A 15,197-nucleotide genomic window follows, 5' to 3' on the forward strand; every position below is an offset into this window, starting at 1 on the left:
CGAGGATTCTCATTCCTGCCCTTTTTCAGTGGAAGTTTTGGACGCGGAATCTGCATCAGGAATGGCCAGGACATCTCTTTTCTACGGTGCGGTTTTAAAAACCGCATGTGGCAATAAAAAAAAAAGCGCTGTATGGTTTGTTATTTTTGACGGGAAGAAAAGTGCTGCTGCCGGATAACGGAAACATGGCGGAAAGGAGCTTCGTTAATGTCGTGAATATCGCGTTCATACAGTGCAACCAACGCTTCTAACCGTCAGTCACTGACTCCGTAGCCGTAATGCTTCACCTGTAAAAAACACAAATATGGTAAAAGGAAAAAAGTATGCTTTTTTTGGGGGGAAAGGGTATTTGCTGTGACAAAAACTGCAATGTGTAATCTGACCCCAGAGGGCTGCAAAAAAAAAAAAACGCCTCTAACTACAGCACAATGTGATTAGTGTCAGGCGCACCTGTGTGGTTGCTATGGAGACAGTCAGTGACGTGCGGCGCAATCCAGCGGCGGCCCAACGTGAGGAGTACGTCGCTGGTCACGTGGTGGCGCGACTAGTCCTGTGCGGAGCGGCGTCGGGCGCCATTTTGTTTCCGTGAGTAGGAGACGACACGTCACGTCATGCCGAACAAGCGGGCTTCGCGGAACGCTTACTTCTTCTTCGCTCTGGGCATGATCCCGGAGCTGCGGCGCCGCGGGTTCTGTGTGTCCGGAGTGAAGGAGGCCATACCGCTGTGCTCCGGGGACTGGGCCGTGAGTGACACCCACCTTACACCCGGGCCCTGCCTAATGGTTCTGATGACCCTCTACATACATGTCACATGTGCTCAGGGTGACCCTCTACATACATGTTACATGTGCTCAGGGTGACCCTCTACATACATGTTACATGTGCTCAGGGTGACCCTCTACATACATGTCACATAGGCTGTATGATTAATGAAATTAGATTAATTAGCTTTTTTTCCACCTCACACTGCTTGATTTTATATTCTGAGGTTGATTTCTTCTGGTGCTCTGTATCAGTGCAGCACGTGTGGGTCAGGACTGGGGGAGGATATAGTGTATATAGAGGGGGGACTGGAGGAGGGGATAGTGTGTGTGTGTGTGTGTGTGTGTGTGTATATATAGAGGGGGGACTGGAGGGGGGTATAGTGTGTGTGTGTGTGTATATAGAGGGGGGACTGGAGGAGGGGATATAGTGTGTGTATATAGAGGGGGGACTGGAGGAGGGGATATAGTGTGTGTGTGTATATAGAGGGGGGACTGGAGGAGGATATAGTGTGTGTGTATATAGAGGGGGGACTGGAGGAGGATATAGTGTGTGTGTATAGAGGGGGGACTGGAGGGGGATATAGTGTGTGTATAGAGGGGGGGACTGGAGGAGGATATAGTGTGTGTGTGTGTGTATATAGAGGGGGGACTGGAGGAGGATATAGTGTGTGTGTATAGAGGGGGGGACTGGAGGAGGATATAGTGTGTGTATAGAGGGGGGGACTGGACGAGGATATAGTGTGTGTATAGAGGGGGGGACTGGACGAGGATATAGTGTGTGTATAGAGGGGGGGACTGGAGGAGGATATAGTGTGTGTATAGAGGGGGGACTGGAGGAGGATATAGTGTGTGTATAGAGGGGGGACTGGAGGAGGATATAGTGTGTGTATAGAGGGGGGACTGGAGGAGGATATAGTGTGTGTATAGAGGGGGGACTGGAGGAGGATATAGTGTGTGTATAGAGGGGGGACTGGAGGAGGATATAGTGTGTGTATAGAGGGGGGGGACTGGAGGAGGATATAGTGTGTGTGTATATAGAGGGGGGGACTGGAGGGGGATATAGTGTGTGTATAGAGGGGGGGACTGGAGGAGGATATAGTGTTGTGTGTGTGTATATAGAGGGGGGACTGGAGGAGGATATAGTGTGTGTGTATAGAGGGGGGGACTGGAGGAGGATATAGTGTGTGTATAGAGGGGGGACTGGAGGAGGATTATAGTGTGTGTATAGAGGGGGGACTGGAGGAGGAATAGTGTGTGTATAGAGGGGGGACTGGAGGAGGATATAGTGTGTGTGTATATAGAGGGGGGGACTGGAGGAGGATATAGTGTGTGTGTATATAGAGGGGGGACTGGAGGAGGATATAGTATGTGTGTATATAGAGGGGGGACTGGAGGACGGATATAGTATGTGTGTATATAGAGGGGGGACTGGAGGAGGATATAGTGTGTGTGTATATAGAGGGGGGGACTGGAGGAGGATATAGTGTGTGTGTATATAGAGGGGGGACTGGAGGAGGATATAGTGTTGGTTATAGAGGGGGGACTGGAGGAGGATATAGTGTGTGTGTATATAGAGGGGGGGACTGGAGGAGGATATAGTGTGTGTGTATATAGAGGGGGGACTGGAGGAGGATATAGTGTGTGTGATATAGAGGGGGGACTGGAGGAGGATATAGTGTGTGTGTATATAGAGGGGGGACTGGAGGAGGATATAGTGTGTGTGTATATAGAGGGGGGACTGGAGGAGGATATAGTGTGTGTGTATATAGAGGGGGGACTGGAGGAGGATATAGTGTGTGTGTATATAGAGGGGGGACTGGAGGAGGATATAGTGTGTGTGTATATAGAGGGGGGACTGGAGGAGGATATAGTGTGTGTGTATATAGAGGGGGGGACTGGAGGAGGATATAGTGTGTGTGTATATAGAGGGGGGACTGGAGGAGGATATAGTGTGTGTGTATATAGAGGGGGGACTGGAGGAGGATATAGTGTGTGTGTATATAGAGGGGGGACTGGAGGAGGATATAGTGTGTGTGTATATAGAGGGGGGACTGGAGGAGGATATAGGTGTGTGTGTATATAGAGGGGGGACTGGAGGAGGATTATAGTGTGGGTGTGTATATAGAGGGGGGACTGGAGGAGGATATAGTGTGTGTGTGTATATAGGGGGACTGGAGGAGGATTATAGTGTGTGTGTGTATATAGAGGGGGGGACTGGAGGAGGATATAGTGTGTGTGTATATAGAGGGGGGACTGGAGGAGGATATAGTGTGTGTGTGTATATAGAGGGGGGACTGGAGGAGGATATAGTGTGTGTGTATATAGAGGGGGGACTGGAGGAGGATATAGTGTGTGTATATAGAGGGGGGACTGGAGGAGGAGATAGTGTGTGTGTATATAGAGGGGGGACTGGAGGAGGATATAGTGTGTGTGTATATAGAGGGGGGACTGGAGGAGGATATAGTGTGTGTGTATATAGAGGGGGGACTGGAGGAGGATATAGTGTGTGTGTATATAGAGGGGGACTGGCGGAGGGGATATAGTGTGTGTGTGTGTGTATATAGAGGGGGGACTGGAGGAGGATATAGTGTGTGTATATAGAGGGGGGACCTGGCGTGAGGATATAGGGTGTGTATATAGAGGGGGACTGGAGGAGGATATAGTGTGTGTATATAGAGGGGGGGATGGCGGAGGGGATTATAGTGTGTGTCTTATAGAGGGGGACTGGAGGAGGGGATATAGTGTGTGTATATAGAGGGGGGACTGGAGGAGGATATAGTGCTTTTTGTGTGGTATAGAGGGGGGGACTGGAGGAGGATATAGTTGTGTGTGTATAGAGGTGGGGGACTGGAGGAGGATATAGTGTTTGTGTATAGAGGGGGGGGACTGAGGAGGATTATAGTGGTGTGGTGTGTGGTGTATATAGAGGGGGCGGCCTGGAGGGGGATATAGTGTGTGTGTATAGAGGGGGGTGGGACTGGCGGGGGATATAGTGTGTGTGTTATAGAGGGGGGGGACTGGAGGAGGACTATAGTGTGTGTGATAGAGGGGGGGGACTGGAGGAGGATATAGTGTGTGTATAGAGGGGGGGGACTGGAGGAGGATATAGTGTGTGTGTATATAGAGGGGGGACTGGAGGAGGATATAGTGTGTGTGTATATAGAGGGGGGACTGGAGGAGGATATAGTGTGTGTGTATATAGAGGGGGGGACTGGAGGAGGATATAGTGTGTGTGTGTCTAGAGGGGGGGACTGGAGGAGGATATAGTGTGTGTGTATAGAGGGGGGGGACTGGAGGAGGATATAGTGTGTGTGTATAGAGGGGGGGGGACTGGAGGAGGATATAGTGTGTGTATAGAGGGGGGGGACTGGAGGAGGATATAGTGTGTGTATAGAGGGGGGGACTGGAGGAGGATATAGTGTGTGTATAGAGGGGGGGGACTGGAGGAGGATATAGGTGTGTATAGAGGGGGGACTGGAGGGGGATAGTGTGTGTGTATATAGAGGGGGGACTGGAGGAGGATATAGTGTGTGTATAGAGGGGGGACTGGAGGAGGATATAGTGTGTGTATAGAGGGGGGACTGGAGGGGGATAGTGTGTGTGTATATAGAGGGGGGACTGGAGGAGGATATAGTGTGTGTATAGAGGGGGGGGACTGGAGGAGGATATAGTGTGTGTATAGAGGGGGGGACTGGAGGAGGATATAGTGTGTGTATAGAGGGGGGGACTGGAGGAGGATATAGTGTGTATATAGAGGGGGGACTGGAGGAGGGATATAGTGTGTGTGTATATAGAGGGGGGACTGGAGGAGGATATAGTGTGTGTATAGAGGGGGGACTGGAGGGGGATAGTGTGTGTGTATATAGAGGGGGGACTGGAGGGGATAGTGTGTGTGTATATAGAGGGGGGACTGGAGGAGGATATAGTGTGTGTGTATATAGAGGGGCGACTGGAGGAGGATATAGTGTGTGTATAGAGGGGGGACTGGAGGGGGATATAGTGTGTGTATAGAGGGGGGACTGGAGGGGGATATAGTGTGTGTATAGAGGGGGGACTGGAGGGGGATATAGTGTGTGTATAGAGGGGGGGACTGGAGGAGGATATAGTGTGTGTATAGAGGGGGGGACTGGAGGAGGATATAGTGTGTGTGTATATAGAGGGGGGGACTGGAGGAGGATATAGTGTGTGTGTATATAGAGGGGGGACTGGAGGGGGATATAGTGTGTGTGTATATAGAGGGGGGGGACTGGAGGAGGATATAGTGTGTGTGTATATAGAGGGGGGGACTGGAGGAGGATATAGTGTGTGTGTATATAGAGGGGGGGACTGGAGGAGGATATAGTGTGTGTGTATATAGAGGGGGGGGACTGGAGGAGGATATAGTGTGTGTGTGTATAGAGGGGGGACTGGAGGGGGATATAGTGTGTGTGTGTATATAGAGGGGGATATAGTGTGTGTGTCATCCACAGATTCCCCCCCCCCCCCCCCCAATATCAGTTTCATCCACATATCCCCCATCACAGGATGCCGTCCGCAGTTGCTTTTCCCCGTAATAAGATCTCGCTGAAGATTTTTTCTGAGTTCCGGTTGAATATTATTTGACTTTTCTTGATTCTGATCTTTATTGATGGATATTTGTACATTTTTTCTAGTTGCTTTCGGCTGAAGAAAGGGAAAAATATGCAGAAAAGGCCAAAGAGTGGAAGAGCCGCGACCTTGAATCTCCGAGACCAAGCGCTGATAATCATGAAAAGGTGAGAGCGCCCTGCCTGCCGCGGACACATCCGTAGCGCAGCCGCGGCATGGGGTCTGTGTGCGTCTACAGCCGCCTCAGTGGTCGGGAGTCACCTGCCGGTCTACACCGTATACATGTGTGCGCGCGGCGTTACCGATCGTATACCCGTGTGTGCGTGGTTATTTACCGTATACATGTGTATGTGCTGTCGGGCGGTAATTATTCAATTAAGAATTATTAATTATGGTCATAAAATAATTAACCATGAAAAAATAAAATTTGTTATAAATTCTTGAATTCATGACCTGGTGAATTGTAGACAAACTAAACGATACAATTCACATCTGAGTCCGACTATTTCACTATTTCCTCAGATAATAAGTTCTTTTGACGTTAATGATTAAGCAGATTTATTGGTAAACATAAATAATTAGATAAACACAATGATACATGCAAATGAATATATTCAGCGTTGATATAAAGCATTACAAGCTTAACAATACATGTGAGTGGAAGTAACGTGTCACATTATAACCAAGCTGTTATTAGGTTAGGATATCAAAGTAGGAACATAAGTGATATACATCACTTCTGTTCAGAGGAAACCTCATGATATCAGGACGGGCCTGTCTAATCCTAGACCTCAATATGGAAGGCTAAATACATTCCGCCCCCCTCTAACCAACTACACATCACATGACTTCCAGATGGGCAAATCCATTCCAGGATATAACTTGGAAGAGATAACTGTATCCTTCCGCCCCATCCTGGACTATTTTCACACATATGACTTTGGTAAGAATATTAAGACAAATAACAGGGATCTAGGATCTTTGCTAGACCATATCTTAAATGGGAAGGACTTGGAACAAGTCTTTCCTGTGGGAATCCATCACTTAGCTTGGCGAAGAATATCAATATACAATATATAGGCAATCATTTAATGCTCTGATAGATTATGCGTCTTGATTCTTCTGCACGTTGAATGAAGCCTCACAATATCCTAAGACTACATCTCAATAATGAAGATAATCAATTAATTTTTATTTATTCCCCAATCTAGATTGTATAATTCCATCCACATTATCCCATTAGTCTTAATAAAATGAAATATCATTCTTTGTGTCTCTTACCAAGTCCTAGTAGGAATCTCGCTTCTGCTGGGTGGTCCATCATCGCATATTTTGGTATTGCAGCTCAGGCCCATTCAATTCAATGGGGCTGAGCTGCTCCTAGGCCGCGTGACTGTATGTACAGGTTTATATACTGTGTGCAGGATTAAAGACAGTGTGCATGCGCAGGGTTATATACTGTATGTGTGTGCACGCTGGGCCATGACTGATGACATGACTCTCTTTCAGGTGCTAAGGTTTAATTATCAGGTTGAAGGAGAACAGAGAGGGCAAGACCAGTACAGCAAGAGCCGTGAAGGTAAGAACGATCTCTGAAGCGGGATAGTTTTTGGCTGTATTTTAAATCCTAGCTTTATTAGACAGTGCGCACCTCTGCGCTATTTCCACTGGTCCTGTGGGGAGTGGAAGCCTCCAGGAATGGAGCAGCCTCAGGACCGCAGGCAGTGGAGTCTGCCTTATGTTCAGGAGCACAGGTCTGTTGTCGGACAGCCCCTTTCAATTATTGTTCTTATCTGATATAGGTTATTTTCCCTTCATCCTATGACAGCACCAGGAGGAAACCCACAGATATTTAAGAAGGAAGGGCCTCTCCATTCCTCAGTGGTTTTGCTGTCCTGGGAGAGGATTCCTACAAGCGTCTGCTGAGTAGTTTCTCTCTAAGTTAACTCACCGGCTGGGCTGGGGAGCGTGCCGGGTGAGTTCCCCGCTACGTGCTCCCTGAAGACTGGAAAGGGTGGCATACCTGGAAGCCTCCTGAGGAATTATGTTTTTTTTCCCTGCCTAACGCAATGAGTGGGGACGGTCAGGACAAGAGGACGGGAGCGCAGGTGTTGCGAAGATAGCGCCTCCCGTCCGTAGTATCGCGAGACCACGGGAGCAGGAAGCAAGATCTCGCGATACTTTATCCAATTTCCGGCCGCATTAAGTCCAGCTAGAGCTGCCTGCGGCTCCTTGTCGTGAAGGACCAGATCCAAGGTGTGTGTTGGACCTCTGACAGCATGGAGGACGCTGGAGAGGCACAGAAGGACTGGTCTACCCCTGCACCTGTAGTATGGTTGGAAGGTATGTACAGCAGGGGGTTCTGTCCCCCCTCATTGTTCTTCCTTGTCATATGGGTTTATTATGGCATATTGTCTTTTAGGATAAACCCAGGAAGGTGTCTGCTGAGACAAAGCATAAGGAATGTGGAATTTGTAAGGCCAAATTGCACCATCCTATGTTAAACTACTCTGTCGCTTCTGCATAGAAAACACTATAGCGGAAGAGTCCCCCTCAGTGTTTAAATGTATGACTGATTAGAGAAGAAGTGGGTAATGCCCTTAAATCTAAAAAAGACGCCCATAGAAGCAAAGGCAGATCCCCTTCTGGTCAGAAGATCTCGGACGTTTCTAGTTAGGATTAAAATACCTTTAGTAGAAAGTGTGTAAATTTCATCCTCAGAGGAGGATGGGGGTGGTAGATCGTTCTTCCCCATTCAGGACGTTGATCAACTTCTGAAAGCCGTTAGAGCTACTATGAATATTGAGGACCCCGAAGAAGTGAGATCAGTACAGGACGTAATGTTTGAGGGGTTGGAAGGGATGAGGGGTTGTTTTTTTTTTTTCTCGCTCATATCATTGGGGGACACAGGACCATGGGTATAGCTTTCTGCTGCCACTAGGAGGCGACACTAGGCTGAAAACTGTTAGCTCCTCCCTTTGCCTTTTGTCAGCGGTCGTTGGGTGGCCCTGCTGGGATGACATCTAAGGGCGTAGTCCACAGAAGACAGGTGAGTATTAATCCCCCTCTCTCCCTCCCTTAGCTCATCACCCCTGTCTGCTGGGTAACGATCTCCCTCCTGCGTCCTTATCAATCCTCAACGGCGGTGGCGGTACGGCACTGCGGGGGTTAATGTCGGCAGCATCGCGACAGGCATCTCCTGAGGTGCTATATTAACCCCTTCCCGTCTCATGGCGGCTCCTAGCATGCGAGCAGAGGGCCGGGGCTTCTTCCTCACACAACCCGCGGGGGAGGGGGGGTTCGGAGCCTATATTCCTGCACGTGGGGCGGAGCCTATTTTCCGACCTTGGCACTCTGGAAGACCTCTCCAGCGCTCCCGTGCCACAAGGACACAGGACCTGGGACTTCTAATGGTAGGAGATCTCTATGCTGGAGGGGGTAGCAAAGCCACACAATGTCAGACTCAGCCAAGACCCCTCCCCAGGCACCCTGCAGGACCACTTATTATGCCTGCACTTCATGTTCTGTTAAATTCCCTCATGGCCAGTCACTCTCACTATGCTCTGCATGTCAGGTGGCCCCACAGAGCCATCCATCCATATTGTCACAACCCACAGGAGTTCAAGACCCCTCTGGCTGTGGAAAACCTGACTGGGCAAGGTCCCTGTCCCGGGCAGAAGAAGACCTCTCCAAAGTCTCCCATTCCACCCTTTCATTACTGGGTCGTTTGGTATAGAAATCACCCACAGTGCAGCCTCACCTTCAGATGGTGAGATTGCGGATTCAGATACGGAGATGGACGTGGAGCAAACTTCCCAGATTGCGTCTATGGTAGATAGTCTGATTTCAGCTATCCGGGACACTCTTTCGAAGTTCAGGAGGAACTCCTCTCCACCAGCCACCAGGGAGTGCCGTTTTTGCGTGCAAAGCAAACCCATAAGTTCTTCCCTGTACACAACGATTTTTCCGTTGTTTTCGCAAAGGCTTGGGACCAGCCAGGTTTGCGCTTCATTGTACCAAAGCGGTTAAACTTGCTCTTCCCTTTTCCAACTGATTGTGTGGAAAAATGGGCCTAACCTCCGAAGGTAGACCCTCCGGTCGCTCGCCTCGCAAAGAACACGACTATTCCGGTGGCTGTTGGCTCCTCTCTCCAGGACCCAGAAGATCGGCGCATTGTCTCGCTATCGAAGTCGGTCTTTGCAGCCAGTGGTTCAGCCTTTACGCCCGATCTTCGCATGGGTAACCAAGGCGGTTTCGGAGTGGGCCCTCCGTTTGAACAAAGACCTTGCGACCAATCTTCCTCCAGCGGAACTCCAGTCCTTGGCTGTACAAATTTCCCAGGCAGGAAAGTACCTTTGCGAAGCGGCTCTGGACGGTATCTATCCGCCGAGAACTGTGGCTTAAAGGGTTTCTACCACTTTGATTTCACATAATTAGGTGTCAGACACTAGCGATCCGCTAGTGTCTGCTCTGCCAAACTATCCTGCTATAATAGCTTTTGGGGCAGCCGTTTACCTATAAAAAGAACTTATATTGATATGTTAATGACCCTCTAGGTGCTATGGGGGGCGTCATTAGCACCTAGAGGATCGGTCTACCTTCTCAAGATGCCGCCGCCCAGCGCCTCCCTCCAGCCCGCCCATCTGCTTCGGAATGCGATCAAACGGACGACTTCACGCGCATGCGCCGTGCGCGGCTGTATTCGGCGCATGCGCAGTGAATGTCCGACCGCTTCCCTGCTCAGACATCTCCACTGCGCCTGCGCCGATGGCGCACTATGACGTCATCGGCGCAGGCGCAGTGGAGATGTCTGAGCAGGGAAGCGGTCGGACATTCACTGCGCATGCGCCGAATACAGCCGCACATGCGCGTGAAGTCGTCCGTTTGATCGCATTTCGAAGCAGATGGGTGGGCCGGAGGTAGGCGCTGGGCGGCGGCATTTTGAGAAGGTAGACCGATCCTCTAGGTGCTAATGACGCCCCCATAGCACCTAGAGGGTCATTAACATATCAATATAAGTTCTTTTTATAGGTAAACGGCTGCCCCAAAAGCTATTATAGCAGGATAGTTTGGCAGAGCAGACACTAGCGGATCGCTAGTGTCTGACACCTAATTATGTGAAATCAAAGTGGTAGTAACCCTTTAAAGTCTGGTCGGTGGATTCATCCTCCAAACGTTCTCTTTCAAGACTTCCCTTTGCTGGGTCTCGACTCTTTGGTACCCGGCTAGATGATATTATTTCGGATGCAACAGGGGAAAAAAGCACCCATTTACCGCAACCCAAGGCGAAACGTTCCTTTTTGTCCTAGGGTCACATCTTCCCATTATCAGTCCTTTTGTAGGTCTGCAGGCACTCGTCCGGCGGCCCCACCTGCATCTAGGCCACCCAATCAGGACCAGCGAAAAGGCCCATCCTTCAAACCTCAGCCAGCATGGCGTTCGCGAGCACAACAGCCTTTTTCTGCTTCCGGGAAACAGCCCTTTTTCAGGAAATGTGGCAAACTCCTATATCGGACGTCTGGGCACGAGAGGTAGTGACATCAGGATACAAGATAGAACTCAAATCTATCCCACCCAACCGTTTTTTTCCTCTCCCAGCCGCCCAAGGATCCAGGGCAGCTGCTTTCTTCCAAGCAGTCCAGTCCCTTCTCATACAGGGCCTCCACTTCTGCAGGGTGGACTTGATGGCGTCCAGGTTCAATCACAAGCTCCCGTGCTTCCTCTCTTGCGCAAGGGATTTAACAGCACACAGCGTGGACGCTCTCGCGGCGCCTTGGGTCAGCTTTCCTGTTTCTTTACGTGTTCCCACCATTACCACTTCTACCTCGGATCCTACGCAGAATCAGGAAGGAAGGCATCAAGACTATCCTGATCGCCCCAGACTGGCCTCGATTAGCTTGGTACTCAGAACTTATTCTTCTGCTAGGAGATGCTCCGTGGCCTCTGCCAATCAGAACCGATCTACTCTCCCAGGGCCCAGTCTTCCATCAGAGTTTAGATACGCTAACGGCGTGGCTGTTGAAACTCAGAGGTTTTTCTGATGTCATTCACACCATGATTAGGGCCAGGAAACCTTCCTTTTCTAGGATTTACTACCGGACCTGGAAATCCTTTTTGCATTTCTGCCAGGAACAAGCTCTTCCTCTCAGGCGTTTTTCCCTTCCGACGGTTCTAGCGTTCCTTCAGTCAGGATTGGACCTGGGCATGGCTCTCAGTTCCCTCAAAGGGCAGGTCTCGGCCCTGTCCATTTTTTTTCCAACGTACTCTAGCCGTCCTAGGTCCGGTCAAGACTTTCTTGCAAGGAGTAGCTCACACCATTCCACCATATCGGCCTCCATTACATTCTTGGGACCTGAACCTGGTTCTCGGTTCACTCCAGACAGCGCCGTTCGAAGAACCTCTGAGTGAAGTTTCCGTCCATCTACTTTCTTCGTCTCAGTTGTGTAAAGCAGCGACTTGGTCCTCTCTCCACACCTTTACTAAATTTTACCGGGTGCATTCATTGGTCTCGGCGGATGCTTCTCTCGGCCGCAGGGTTCTGCAGGCCGCAGTTCAGTGACTTCCATAGAGAGTTGGTTTGGGAGAATTTTGTTTCCCTCTCCGGGGACTGCTTTAGGACGTTCCACGGTCCTGTGTCCCCCAATAATATGAGCTAGAAAATTAGATTTTTAGGAACTCGCCTGTAAAATCTTTCTCGCTTGATTCATTGGGGGACACAGCACCCACCCACATATTGTTGTAAGGCAAGTGGGGTTCTGGTTTTGCCTGTTGGGACCTTGTGTTTGGTTCGGTCTCATGACAGTGTACAGTTTTCTGTTGATTTTCACTTTAATTTGGTGTCTCCTACTGCTGGAGCACAAACTGAAATGCTCTCTCCAGGCTGGAGGGGGTATAGCCTGCAGTTTTCAGCCTAGTGTCGCCTCCTAGTGGCAGCAGCAAGCTATACCCACTGTCATGTGTCCCCCAATGAATCAACACAGGTGAGTTCACAAAAATCAAATTTTTTTATTTTTTTATTCACAACAACGTGGCAGCTATGATAACGAACGAGTGGAAAAATCCAGACAAATGTAATTTTATTCCCTCGTCGGTTAAATGCAAATACCCCTTTGACTCCGGATTCAGTACTCTGGGACCGCACACCGTAAATTGACGTGTCGATTGCTAAGGTTTCACGCAGATCATCTTTGCCTTTTTATGATCTAGGGCAGCTTAAAGACGTTATGGACAGGAGAGCAGATAGCTTTCTAAGGCAAACATGGGAATCAGCGGGGGCTTCCCTTAAACCAATCATAGCGGCCACTTGTACTGCTAGGGCCCTTATCTTATGGGTGAAGCAGTTAGAAGACAAGATCAGGGATAAGACTCCTAGAGCTCAGTTATTAGAATCCATCCCTGTTATTGCCAAGGCAGCTGACTTTCTGGCAGATGCTTCCGCTGATGCGGTTAGATTGTCTGCTCGTTCATCTTCCCTGGCTAATTTGGCTCACAGAGCCCTTTGGCTAAAGAATTGGTCAGGGGACGTGGCGTCTAAGAATAGACTATGTAATATTCCATGTGAAGGAAAATACTTGTTTGGGTCTGCCTTAGATGATATTCTTGAGAAAGCAGGAGATAGGGAAAAAGGGTTTCCCTCTTCTTTTCGTAAGCAGAATCCATCTTTTGGCCAGAATAGAAGAGTCTCCGGTACAGAGAAGAGCCAGAATAAGAGAGATTCCAAGTGGAAATTCTCTTCTAAGTCCAAGGGTTTCTTGTTCAGAGGCCGAAATTCCGGCACTTCCAAAAAAGACAACCCCCAATGACACCAGGGTGGGAGGAAGGCTGTTGGACTTCCTCCCAGCCTGGTCAAAGATTTCCAACAGTACTTAGATTCTTCAGTCCTTGCAGGAGGGATTCAGACTGGAATTCAAGTGTTTTCCCCCAGAATTTTTTTTTGTAACAGAGGTAGGCCCGAGGGCTCAGGAGGCTATAGAAAGGGAGGTAGAGAACTTATTTTAAAAGATGCGCTTATCTCTTGTCCTCCATCAGAAGAAGGTATGGGGTTCTACTCCAACCTTTCTTGTAAAAAAAAAAAATAATAATAATTAAAAAAAGGAGATTTCAGGACGATCATAAACTTAAAGGGATTAAACTTGGTATACAGAAAATTCAAGTGGACCTCCTATACAAGGACTGTTATATGGTGGTCCTAGAATTCAGGGACGCTTATCATCTCCCAATATACCCAGCTCACCAGAAATTCTTAAGAGTGGCACTGAAGGTACAGGGATGTCTGAGGCATTTTCAGTTCCAGGTGCTACCCTTTGGAGTCTCCATGGCGCAGCGGATCTTCACAAAGCTCGTAGCGGAGATGGCAGCTCATATAAGAGAAAATGACATCCTGTTTGTGCCGTATCTGGACGATTTCCTGATCATAGCCCAGACCGAACTGGCCTGTCTCACCCAGATGGGACAGGTGATCTGCATTCTGAACTCTCTGGGGAGGATAATCAATGCGAAAAAAGTCCAGAATGATTCCTCAGAAGGTTCATCAGTTCCTGGGCATATTACTAGACTCTGCATCTCAGAAATCTCTTCTGCCTCCAGAGAGTAAGGTCAGTGGTACATCCGTTTATTCAGTATCCTTCTCTGTCTATCAGAAAGGGCATGTCAGCTCTGGGAACTCTAACCTCCTGCAATCCGGCGGTTCCGTGGGTTCAGGCTCACTCTAGGAGCCTTCAATGGGAGATTGTCCAGACTTGGTCAGGGAAAGTAGAAGAGTTGGACAGGAAAATTTCAATTTCCAGTTAGACGTGCAGTTCCCTAAAATGGTGTCAACCTTGCCCGTGGGGGTTCCCTGGAAAACTGTGGACCCAATAGTAGTAACTACAGATGCCAGTCCAATTGGCTGGGGAGCTCACGTCCAGGGCAGAGTTCTGCAAGGCCCTTAGGACGGATCGATATGTGCAACTTCCTCAAATGTAAATTGATGGCGGTTCTTCATATCAGAGAAGTGGACAACCAACAGGCGGATTTTTGGAGTTGCCACAAACTAGACCGGAGAGAGTGGTGTCTGAATAAGGGGCTTTTCTCCCAGATAGTACAGCTTTGGGGGGAACCATCGGTGGATCTCTTTGCTACAAGATCCAACAGGAAGGTGGAAAAGGTTTTTAAACCAAGCATCTGTGATAATATCTTGTAGGCAGAGAAACTACCAAATAATCTTACAAAAACCTCTGGAAGAGCATGACATTGTGAATGGATTAATGGAATTTAACAAAAAATTAAACATATACAGCCTTATTCTACATAATTAAAGTTATCTTTATTTCATAATGAAATAACATTTGGATGGTAATATATTTTCCTCAAAAAGCATTTTATATTAAAAAATCAGATTTAAATCCAAAAAATCCTTTTATTTTATTTTTTTTCTTTTAGTTTTTTAAAATCATAGATTTTTATCCACCCTGCCTATTTCTGAGATCTCTATCAGAAGGTTGACCCTTAAATGTGCCTTTTTAGTAGCAATCACGTCAGCTAGAAAGATGGGGGAGATCCAGGCCTTGTCCATCAATCCCCCATATACTTCCATCCAGGAGGATAGAATTGTCCTTAGACCAGACCCAGCTTTCCTTCCCAAAGTAGTATCGAACGTCTTCCATAAGTCTCAAGAGGTGGGTCTTCCGTCCTTCGGTACCAATCCCAGGTGTCAGAAGGAGTTGGAGTTTGGTTGCTTAGACGTTAGATGTGTTCTAGCTTACCTGGATTCTACTAGGGATTGGAGGAAGTCAGGAGCCTTGTTCGTTCAGTATTCAGGTCTTAATAAAGGAAAGGCCGCTAGCAAAAGTTCCATAGCCAGGTGGA

The 15,197-nt window shown here is 48.6% G+C and overlaps 1 protein-coding gene across 1 annotated transcript in view; it reads left to right on the forward strand.

Moving 5' to 3' along the window:
* The first annotated feature begins 611 nt into the window (after nucleotides 1-611).
* The window catches only part of MAEL (maelstrom spermatogenic transposon silencer), a 38,361-nt gene continuing 23,775 nt past the window's right edge, over nucleotides 612-15,197 (forward strand). The window contains exons 1-3 of the mRNA XM_044287826.1: nucleotides 612-743; nucleotides 5,417-5,518; nucleotides 6,861-6,930. Of these exons, the coding sequence (XP_044143761.1) occupies nucleotides 612-743; nucleotides 5,417-5,518; nucleotides 6,861-6,930 (304 nt within the window). The remainder of the gene's footprint in view (nucleotides 744-5,416; nucleotides 5,519-6,860; nucleotides 6,931-15,197) is intronic.

Source organism: Bufo gargarizans, chromosome 3 (assembly GCF_014858855.1).
Source record: "Bufo gargarizans isolate SCDJY-AF-19 chromosome 3, ASM1485885v1, whole genome shotgun sequence".
Lineage (NCBI taxonomy): Eukaryota > Metazoa > Chordata > Amphibia > Anura > Bufonidae > Bufo > Bufo gargarizans.